At 51.3% G+C, this 11,536-nt stretch overlaps 1 protein-coding gene across 1 annotated transcript; it reads left to right on the forward strand.

Annotated features, from left to right (window-relative positions):
• The first annotated feature begins 3,280 nt into the window (after positions 1-3,280).
• ZNF174 (zinc finger protein 174) lies at positions 3,281-10,824 on the forward strand. The gene is given in 4 exon segments (XM_049637390.1): positions 3,281-4,416; positions 5,425-5,647; positions 8,901-9,070; positions 9,072-10,824. Coding segments are annotated over 4 exon segments (1,233 nt in total). The 5' UTR covers positions 3,281-4,008; the 3' UTR covers positions 9,504-10,824.
• The last annotated feature ends 712 nt before the right edge of the window (positions 10,825-11,536 follow it).

Consider the following 11,536-nt stretch of genomic DNA (forward strand, 5'->3'; position numbering starts at 1 on the left):
CCCCTCCCACAGCCCAAGGACATGTCTGTCTCCTCACTGGGGACACTGGTACCTCCCGTTCCAGCCATGCCGTCTCCGTATCCAGCCAGCTGGTTCCTGTTGAGCAGAGGTGCTCAGGCTATGGCATTCCTCTGACCCACACGCCTCCTTCAGGCTGTGCCTCTCCTGGACCTCTGGTTGTGATCTCAGTTGCCTTCTTCCCACAAGTCTCCCACAACCAAAGCCACGTTGCCGTTGTGCTGGGCCTTTCACGGCTCCCTTCTCCCGAAATGTACGAGATCGTGACACTGACCGGATCTCACACCTAGTCCTACCTGGACAAGCGCACACTGTGTGAAACTCATCTTTATCCTGCACTGATGGCTTAATCTTGGCGGCAGCAGCTCTGATACAACTTTGTTTACTGCATAACCATAGCATCTGCACTCAAGGAACCTTTCGGCAAGAGAGACTGGATGTTAATTCACCAACTCTAATTTTCCTGATCCCCTGAGTGAGGGACAGTGTCCTTTCCCTGGCCTTTTGGAGAACTGTTCTGAGCTTTAACTTTTGTATTAGGGACCCTAAACATCCACTGACTGTATCAGTGTGTACATTATTTCAGCAAATGAGAAATCCTCTCCATAGACGAAGGGCATGGGACCAACCCAAGATAGCTAAGAGTTTGTGGTGAGTGGCGGGGGGCTACTGTGCATTTCTCGACACGTCTCCAGCAATGGGATTGCTGTGCTTCTCACCCTACTTCATAATTAAACTCACCAGGTTCTAAGTTGCCTGTTCTCACCTGTTGCCCAGACGCACTCTGTACATCCTCAACTAGAGCCACAGCTTCCTCACCATTTTCTGGATGTTGCTCCCTCACCCAGGTCTGGATCTCCTGTGGCAAGATGGTGAGAAACTGCTCCAAAACCAGCAGCTCCAGTATTTGCTCTTTTGAGTGTGTCTTAGGCTTTGCCACTGACAGCAGAGTTCCCAGAGCTTGCTAAATCCTTCATGGGGGCCAGCTACCTCCTGGGAGCATTAGTGCCTGAAGCGTTGGCGGGAAGTTTCAGAGTCAGAGCCATTGCTGGGAAGGGCTGACTTCTGTCCCTCTGTGAAGTCCTCACTTGGGGATGGGTATGCCTGGGGACTCATTGTTGCAGCCATGATTGGCTTCAGCAAACTGGCTCACTAGCAGCCGCTTCTACTCTAGAGAGCAGATTCCGTTTCTTCTCAGATCACTAGGAAGCCATTCTCCTGGAGACCAGTGAAAGAAGAGACACATGAGAATACCAGAGTGGTGCAGATGCACAGTTGAGAAAGACTAGGCTTTGAAGGGAGGCTGCAGAAAAGGGAAAAGACAGGGTAAATTTATCTCCTATTCCTTTCCTCTGCCTCTTGTGATGCATTTTATGTCCTTTCCCTTTGCTTCCTCCACAATCCAAGCCAAGGATCTAAAGCACTGGAAATACTAAAATAGTTTTCATTACATTCAGATGGTGTTTGCTAATGAATTCTCCAAACTACTTTCTTTTGTTTCCCATAGATCGGGATCTTGTTCCTGTCCTCCCTCCCCTCCGGAAGCCAGGAGCCACCTTCCCAATTGCCACCTTCTCTTAAGGTGTCTCTAGATTAACTTCTTCATCACTTTCACCCTCCCCCCTGCCACCACCACACACACATGCACACACACGGTGTGGATGAGAAATGACTGGTTTGCTGTATGCTCTTATTCTCCAGTATTCCTTTCTATTTTTGAATGCAGTCTCTTCTTCCTTTGTAAAAGAGTCCCTCTCTAGCCCAGTGGATCTCGTGGTGCTATTCGTTACAGTACCCCACACCACCCGCCTTGGGGAGCAGGCATGTGACATAAACAGATCCTGTCGGGGCACCTGGGTGGCTCAGTCGGTTAAGTGTCCGACTTCCGCTCAGGTCATGATCTCACAGCTTGTGGGTTCAAGCCCCACGTCGGGCTCTGTGCTGACTGCTCAGAGCCTGGAGCCTGTTTCAGATTCTGTGTCTCCCTCTCTCTCTGACCCTCCCCTGTTCATGCTCTGTCTCTCTCTGTCTCAAAAATAAAATAAACGTTAAAAAATAAATAAATAAATAAATAAATAAATAAATAAAACAGAGCCTGTCAAAATTCTCTTGAGATTTTAGGTGGGGTAGAAGTTCCAAATTTCCTAGGAATTGATGAATTGGGTGGGTGTAAGAGTTGAGCATGGGACTTTGGCTGGAGTCATGATCTCACGGTTCATGAGTTTGAGCTGCTCGACCAGCTCTGTGCTGACAGCTCAGAGCCTGGAGCCTACTTTAGATTCTGTCTCCCTCTCTCTCTCTGCCCCTCCCCCACTTGCACTCTGTCTCTCTCTCCCCAAAATAAATAAACATTAAAAAATATTAAAAAGAAAATAAAAACCGGACTCAAGTTACTCTTCTTCCAAAGAAGTTAAACTGCCTTCACTTATAATCACTTTACATGTAATGCGGCCCAAGATGCTAGAAGGAGAGAAATGGAAGGCATTATAGATCTTTTTAACAAACACAGGAGCATCACATGGCATAGCTCCTCAGCACAAGGTCACGGACTCGAAGAAGTATCCCATGCCTCACAGATTTTCTACTTCCTGCACCTTCTCTGGATGAGGAATCATTTAATAAATGCTATCCTAGTTTCATGCGGAAGACGGAGCCGGTGCTCTTCATGACCCCTGCCATCCCCCCCATAGTTTGTTGTAAAACGCCGGTATCGGAAATGTGTTTCACTCCGACGAAGACGCTGGCGCTTGGCGGGAAGCAGGACGAAGACGGGAGCAGGGCTGATTCACTTCGCGCTCGGCAGGGACGCTCTGAGGACTCCCGCTGCGCCCGGTGCGAGGTGTGGGGAAACATCCGCACGGGCAAGGCCCGGAAGGAGGACCGCGCCTGTCCCCACCGTCCTGAAAAGATTCCCAGCGGCAAAGGGGCTCACAGGCGAGCGTCGGACCCCGCCGCGAGCCCGCGGCCGCGAGGAAAGGGAACACTCACCGGACTCGCTCAGCCGCCGGGCCGGAAGTGTGCGCTAGGAGCCCCGGCGCTAGTCCGCCGGCTACGCATGCTCGCTAGCAGCGCCTTTGGACTACAACTCCCGGCGTGCACTGCGAAGGCCGGGCGTCGTCCCTCGCCAGCACCGACAGACTCAGCAGCAAATAGACACGAGAGAACGCCTTCTGGGAGCCAATCCCCAGGGGAGGGGGCGGGCCCTCCTGCGGCGCAGTTCGCGCGTCATTCCTTCTCAGCCAGTGGAAGTGTCCGCGACGAGCGGCCCCGCCCCCGTCCCTGGCTCCCAGGTTCTGGGTCCCAGGTGCCCAGAGAGGTGAGTCCGCGGCCGGTGGGCGCGGGTTGCGGGGCCGTCGGCGGAGCTGCCGCGTCAGGCGCCAGCCCCGGCCCGCACGCAGCCACGAAGCTGAGCCGCGCGCCGGAGAGCCCGCAGCTCCGCCTCGCCAGGGGCAGCCGGGGCGCCCTCAGAGGCCGGAGCGAGTGGGCCTGCAGGGCGTCGGGAGCAAGCCGCCGCCGTGCTCAGCCTGCCTTGCTGCGCGTGGGGGTTCCGATCCCTCCCCTCCGGCACGCGCAGCCCCGCGGCTCCGGGCGACGTGCTCGAGGTCGGTGCAGCCCGGGTGCCGCGGAGCTGGCGCAGGCCACCTGTGTGACAACTTGAACTTTTCCTAGGATTTCCCGACCGCCAGATGGATCACCTTGAGCAGTTCCTCTGAGACCTCGCGCGTTTATCGATGAAATAAAAAGTAAGATTTTCCCCAGTTCCTTTTAGAACGTTATGACTTTTCTCCATTTGGAGACAGCTCAAGAAACTGCCAGAGGGACAGACAGCTCCTCTCCGTCGGGCCCTGCGTTGTCTTCGGGAGCTTGGGGCCTGTGTGTGCCCCGCCCTCGCTGACATCTTTCCAGCGCTTAGAGACACTTGTCCAGAGTCATGATCTTGAAGGCTTGAGCCGCTTGCCGGGAGAGAGAGGCTGTCTCCTGAGCCCCAAGATGGCGGCTAAGATGGAGATAACTTTGAGCTCGCAGTCCCACATTCAGGCCTCCTCCAAGCCAGAGAGACACATAATAACAAAGCTGGAAGAGAAACGGGGACCCGCTCTGCAAAAGGACCGCCCCGATCCCGAGCTCTCCCGCCAGAGCTTCCGACGGTTTTGTTATCAAGAGGTGACTGGACCCCAAGAGGCACTCGTCCGGCTGCAGCAGCTCTGCCGTCAGTGGCTGCAGCCCGAGCTGCACACCAAAGAGCAGATATTGGAGCTGCTGGTGCTGGAGCAGTTCCTGAACATCCTGCCCTCGGAGATTCAGGCTCGCGTCAGGCATCGATGTCCAATGAGCTGCAGGGAGATTGTGACCCTGGTGGAAGATTTTCAAAGAGCAGCCAAGAGACCAAAGCAGTGGGTAAGGAGGGCCCTCTCTCGTGGTCCCCAGAATTTCGTTTTCATCTGGATAGTTTCTGGTCTTTGGCTCCCTCCCTAGTTAGTCCAGAAATGGATCGGATGGCTTCAAAGGGTGCTTCTGGCTTCTGTTTGGGAACACCCCCTGAGAGAGATAACTGGTTGTCAGAAAACTCAGGCACTGGCACTCCAGTGAGGAAGTAGAGGATCAAGTAAGGTTCTTGCTTTTTGGCTGCCAGATCTCCCCACACCCATTCCTCCTGAAGGTTTCCTACAATCAGGACTCTTAGTAGAAAGGATCATGTTGTCGTGTAGGAACTTGATTTGGGGGGGAATTTCCTGGTGGACCTTGTTTTGGTGAAGTGTCTTGCTTTTGGATCAGGAAGTTGCAGCTCAGTTGGCCAGTGTTTCTTCCAACCCCCACCCCCAAGTCAGACTCCAGTCAGAGGCGAGGCAGGAAGCAAACAACCATGTGTTTTGGGGAATGGAGGCAGTCAGAGAGCAGGGTGAGCAGTGCACTCAGAGCCCTGTTACTACTGGGATCTCCTTCCCAGGGAAGCCTGGGGCAGAACAATTGATTAGGTTTTTTTTGTTTTGTTTTGTTTTGTTTTGTTTTTAATGTCCTCACCATCCTGCATCCCCATCCAGCAGGACCTGTTTCCAGTAGAAGTAGGGAGGCACATGGACATAGGGTGACCATCTGCTGGGCCAGTGTCATGACTAACCCTGATATTTGTGCCTTCTCTGTGTTGACTCTGAGGTCTCGAGAAAGACTCATGCTTTAGGGGCACCCACTCGAGAAATACTGGCTGATGTGAAGCAGCCTCTCTAATCATTCTGCATGTCCTTCCCTTTGCTTCCTTTGAGAGTCTCCGAAGTCTTTCCAAGTTGACCTCCAGGCTGTTATCAGGAATTCCCGGGGTAAAGGGGTCATCACAGAGCAGTGAGAGAGGTCATGCTCCTCTCTACTGAGTCCTCTGGCTGCACTCTAATGCATAGGGCTTGTTCCTAGGTGGCCGTGTGTATGCAGGGGCAGAAAGTGCTCTTGGAGAAAACTGGATCTCAGCTTGGAGAACAGGAACTACCAGACTTTCAACTGCAAACTCCTAGGAGGTTTCCCCGGGAGAGTGCTCTGGAGGAGCCTTCCCAGGCGGGATCTCCGGACCAGCTGAGCTCTCATCATTGGGAAAAATCCACACTCCTCCAGGAACCAAGCCCCAGATTGGCTGGTACAGGTAAACACTTGATGCCTCTTCTCTCCCTAAGTCCTTTACCTCCAGCAGATTATCTCGTTCTGAAAAGCCATAGACCTTGCGTTGAGTTTGTTTAATGTTTTATATAACAGGAGAGCTTTATTCCCTAACAAATTTCACAGATTAGAATGGTAGCAATACTGTACACAAGAAGTACGTTTCTTTCAGTGTCTCTTAATGACTCTAACACTGCAGTACACAATAGGATTATCTAGGTCCTACTTTTCTGTTCCTTTCAGAGCTTCTTACAGTGAAGACAGATCCACATATGGCCACTGATGAACATCCATGCAAACCTTGGCTGAGTTTCATCACTTAAGATGGTCCCATGTTTAGAAAGCGCCTAAAGAATGTTGTCCCACTCCATAATATCTTCAGCCTCTTCCTCTCCCTGTGATGTCTTATGTCTATTTCCCCACTTGTCTCTGGTACAATGCCAGGAATTGTTAGCCCTGCTGTACTCGAAGACCAAATGACAGTGACACTTTGGCCAACCTTAGTGATGTGAATACAGAGGCTGGTCAGCAAGTTAGAGCAAAAAGTTACCAGAAGGCTAGAACGCGTTGATTTTTTAAGATTTGCTACATTCGGTGAAATACTTGAATTTGGTTATTCTTGGAACTTAAGAATGGAGAAGACCAAGGTGCTGGGTGGGGGCGGGGGGGGGGTGTGCAGGGTGCTCAGTCAGTTGAGCGTCAACTCTTGATTTCTACTCAGGTCATGATCTCACTGTTCATGGGATCGAGCCCTGTGCTGGGCTCTATGCTGACAGTGCAGAGCCTGCTTGGGATTCTCTCTCTTCCTGTCTCTGTGTCTCTCCCCTGCTCACGATCTCTCTCTCAAAATAAATAACCATAAAAAATAAATAATAATGGAGAAGATCTGGGGCATCCAGTGGAAAAGTACTGTGATCCTGGCTGAGGTCCTGACCCATAACCTATGGACTTCGTGGTCCTGGGCCTGCACACTCCCTTCTCCTGCCTCATCACAGGCAGCTCGGTGTGCATTCGGGCTCCATCTTCTTTTATTTGATCGCTGCAGGTACATTCTCACGTTCTTCACCCCGAACATCAGCAGTGCCTTCCGTCAGAGCTGCCCTGCTCAGTGTAGTTGCTGCTGGCCACAGGTGGCTATTTAAATTTTATTTATGGAGATAGAATTCACATGCTCTAAAATTCACCCCTTCAAAGTATACAGTTCAGTGGTTTTTAGTGTATTTGTGCACTTGTGCGACCATCCCCTCTAATTCTTGGATATTTTTGTAGCCTCAAAAAGAAACCCAGACCCATTGGCAGTCACTCTCCGTTGCCCCTTCTTCCAGCCCCTGGCAACCACTGTGTACTTTCTGTCTCTGGATTTGCCTGTTCTGGATATTTCAGAATCACATTTGTTGTGCTGTTTTGTGACTGGCTTCTTTCCCTGAGCGTAACGTTTTCACGGTTCATCCATGTTGTAACACGTATCATTCACTACTTTGTTCCTTTTATGGTGGATTTTCCATTATACAGACACGGTGTTTATGCGTCAGTTGATGGGCATTTGGGGTATTTCCATTTTTTGGCTATTATAAATCATGCTGCTGTGAACCTTTGTGTACACGTTTTTGTGTGGTCATGTTGTCATTTCTGTTGGCCGTATACCTCGGAGTGGCATAGCTGGGTCATACGGTGACTATGCTTAACCTTTCGAGGAAATGCCAGACTGTTTTCCAGAACGGCTGTGCCATCTTACGTTCCCGCCAGCAGTCCCTGGGAGGATTCTGATTTCCCCACGTCCTTGTCGGCACTTGTCAGTCTTTTGGGTTACAGCAGTCCCATTAGGGGTGAAGTGGTATCTCATGGAGATTTTATTTCCCTGATGGCCAATGACGTTGAGCATTTTTCCATGTGCTTACTGATCAGTCGTGTATCTTCTTTGGAGAAGTATCCATTCAGATCCTTTGCCCATCTCTCATTTGCATTAGTCTTTTTGTTTTAAGAGTTCTCTGTATATCTTGGATACTAGAGTCTTATATATATAATTTACAAGTATTTTTTCCCACTTCGGGTTGTCCTTTCACTTCCTGAATAGTATACTTTGAAGCACAAATGTTTCTAATTTTGATCAAGTCCAATTTATTTTTTTGTTAGCTTGCTCGTGTTCTTGGTGACATATCTAAAATACCATTGTCTAATCCAGAGTCACAGAGATTTACGCCAGTGTTTTGTTCAAAGGGACATTGGTTTAGCTCTCATATTTAGGCCTTTGATCCATTTGGGGTTGTTGTTTGTTGTGTTACGAGGGAAGGGTCCACCCTCATTCTTTTCCAAGTGGATATCCAGTTGTCCCAGCCGCTTTTATTGAAAGAAGTACTCTCCCTATTGAATTGTGTCGACAACCTTGTTGAAAAGCAGTTGACCATAATTGTATAGGCTGCTCATTTAAATCTGGACTTAAATTAATGAAAATTAAATGAAATGTAAAATGGGGTTTCTCAGTCACACTAGCCACATTTCAGGGACTCAGTAGCTCTAGGTGGCTAGTGGCTACCCTGTTGAATAGCACGTGCACAGGTACCCATACACGTGTATCCTTCCCACCTGGCAGGAATCCTACAGGGTAGCACAACTCCAGATCCTTCTACCTGCCCACAGACATTCCAGCTCGTTTCCATCCCAATCCTCAATCGTGATGGTCACAAACTGTGGAGTTTCTGAAGTCAGGATACATATCTAGCCTGTGTTACGGTTTTTAACCCTAATGCTGTCACGTTTCTAATGAACGAACATGCCACGTTTGCTGCATTTCCCATTATTTAAAGAAACCGTGGCGATCGCTCAGTGTCCATGTGAGTGAGTGTGTTGCAGTGTTGAAATTCCAACTCTCTCCCTTATTTCCATTTGTTAATTAATGCTAGGGCTGATGGGTTTGCTTTTCCATATTTTTTCTTTCCCTAACCTTTCCCTAAAGGTCGGAAGAAGACATGGGGTTGGGGAACTTGGTTCCTAACTCTAACACGAATTAGAATCACCCCAGGAACCTGTTAACCATGCAGATTTCCAGGTCCCACCCCCCCAGAGATCCTGACTCCACAGCTGTGGGGATGCAGGGACAGCCTGCTTGCGTAACAGGTGGCCCAGATGAGTCGAATGCAAGTTGCCAGGAGAGGACCACACTTCGAGAATGTTTCTTAGCTCTTTTGCTGAGGTCCTTTCTTCAGAGCCCAGGAAATGAAACCTATTCTTTCTAATTGTAGAGGCCCCCAGAATGAAAAGTGACAACAAGGAAAATCCGCAGCCAGAGGGGGCTAAAGGAGGGAAGCCATGTGCCCTGTCCCCTGGCAGACCCAAAGGTAACGGTCTGCAGAGTCCCGAACCGAGAGGGGCGAATAGGAATGAACCCCGGTTGTCACGGAGGCAGGTCAGCCCCCCCGAATGCTCAGAAGCCATTCGCTCACTACCAGAGACATTGCAGGGAACTGGAGTACATCAGCAGCCCCCTGAAAAGCCACCCGCTGAGAGAGCTGAAGAAAAGCAAAGGGGGCAGAAGGAGCCTGAGCAGTCGCCTGCAGCGCCTTGGTCACCAGGCGGCCCGCTCGGCAAAGAAGCCTTACAAATGCGATGACTGTGGGAAAAGCTTCACGTGGAATTCGGAGCTGAAAAGACACAAGCGGGTGCACACAGGGGAGAGGCCCTACACGTGCGGAGAGTGTGGGAACTGCTTTGGGCGCCAGTCAACGCTGAAACTGCACCAGAGGATCCACACCGGGGAGAAGCCCTACCAGTGCGGCCAGTGTGGGAAAAGCTTTCGCCAGAGCTCAAACCTCCACCAGCACCACAGACTCCACCACGGGGACTGAAAGCGGGGCTTCGGTCTCTCCGTTCAGAAGGAAGGCATCCGAATTTCGCCTTCCCTTACTTGCATGTAAATCCCAGGGTGTCTGTGTGACTTACAAGGAAAGCAAGAAGTCCCTGAGGGATGCGGTGCACGTTTGGCCCGTGAGGAGTTCCAGAAGATGCCGAGGGGGACGGGACCGTGTCGGTGACAGGGTGAAGAAGTGGCAGGTCTGGGCGTTGGGTCAGAGAGAACCGGGGTCTCTGCTGGAGAGCAGGGAGTGACCGCTGAGAGAACCCGGCCCATCCCGCAGGTGCCCCTCCCCCCCCCTTGGTGTGCAGTCTTCCCCCTGCCGCTTTATTTATTCTCTAAATACGTCCAAGGGGAAATTCCATATGTATATACCTGATGTGCTTGCTGTCATGCCCGACAGTCTTTACCGCACACGCACTTCGGTATAACGATCAGTGATTTCAAGGCAAAAGCTCATTGGAATATAAATCCCCTAATACTCTTTCTGTCATTGCTGGCTGTTCATAATAAAGGACACATGAAGCGAGAGGGTCAACGTGTTTGTGTGAGGACAGGATTCCCAAGTAAGTAGTTCTCCACACGCGTGCGCACACACAGTGAGGGGAGCCCTCACTGCTCTCCTTCCTCAGGCCGGTGATGAAATGTTAGAAAACTGGATTCTTTCAGACATTTACTAAGAACCACTGAAATGGGTTAATTTTAGGATGTGTAAATTCTCTCTCAGTGAAGTTTCTAAAAAAGAAAACACAAAAGATATCTGCACGAAGTGTTCAGGTCCTGGAACGAGGCCAGAGTTGATCTCGGTCCGTCCCCATATTCTTTCGGAGTAAGAATCCGAACCCGGTCGGTGTGGTCCTTAGTCGCCCGCAGCAAACGAGTGGATCTCGGACTTCCGAGAAGACCGCTGGTGGATGGGTGCCTCCGGCGGGAAGCGGCCGGGTGGCGTTCCTCCTAAAGCGAGGATACCCGAATATCCGCAGGTCCCTGCCGGCCTCCTCCAGGCCCTCTACCGTGCTGCACCCTCCACCCCCAGGGGGCTCTGCGCCCACTGTTCCCTTTGACCTTACGACCTGCCGCCCCCACCGCTTCCTCCCTCTCCCGCCTCACAGGAGTGGCCTGCCCAGCAAAGCCTTCTCTGGGCACTTTTGTTGTGTCACTCCCTGCCTCACACCACACGCCGGTGCTGGGAGCACCCTGGGAGCAGATTTGCCCCCCAGAGGACGTTTGGCAGTGTCTGGAAATGCTTTTGGTGCTTATGACTGGGGGGCAGGGAGCGGAGCTCCTGACCTCTAGTGGGTGGAGACCAGGATGCAGCCGAGCGCGCCGCAGTGCACAGGACAGCCCCACCACGGGGTCCACTGGCCCAGAGTGGCAGTAGTGCCGAGGTCGGGAGCTGTACTGTTCACGGTAAAGGCTCTTTAGGGACAGGAACCCTATTTTCCCATCATGTTAGCTTTTGGACTGAGCCCACGCCCCGCCAAGAGAAATAGGTGTTGTTCTGTCAGGGCCAAGTCCTGAGTCAGAGATCCTGGTGACGATGTGTTGAATGCAGTGGACAAAGCCTCTTGTCTTCTGGGCAGAGAGAGACTTAATGGAAGCTCATTGGCCTTTCTCGTCGTTTTTAGCGGACCTTTAGACTGATTCACAGTCCCCTTCCCGGCAACCACGTTAGATTTGAGAGGAGTTTGGGGTGCCTGGGTGGCTCTGTCACTTAAGCATCTGACTTCGGCTCAGGTCACGATCTCACTGTCCGTGAGTTCGAGCCCCGCCTCAGGCGCTGTGCCGACAGCTCAGTCTGGAGCCTGCTTCGGATTCTGTGTCTCCCTCACTTTGCTCCTTCCCCACTCGCCCTGTCTCTCTCTCTCTCAAAAATAAAATAAAAACTTAAAAAAAAAAAAAAAAGGTTTTAGAGGAGTTTGCCCTCGTTACTCCTGCTCCTTACATCACCCCTGTCTGTTGCCTCTCACCGGTCAGGACCTCTTGATTCCTCCTTTGTCCCCACCTCATCCATCTCCTTTTCCCAGG

The sequence above is a fragment of the Panthera uncia genome, chromosome E1 (assembly GCF_023721935.1).
Source record: "Panthera uncia isolate 11264 chromosome E1, Puncia_PCG_1.0, whole genome shotgun sequence".
Taxonomy (NCBI): Eukaryota; Metazoa; Chordata; class Mammalia; order Carnivora; family Felidae; genus Panthera; species Panthera uncia.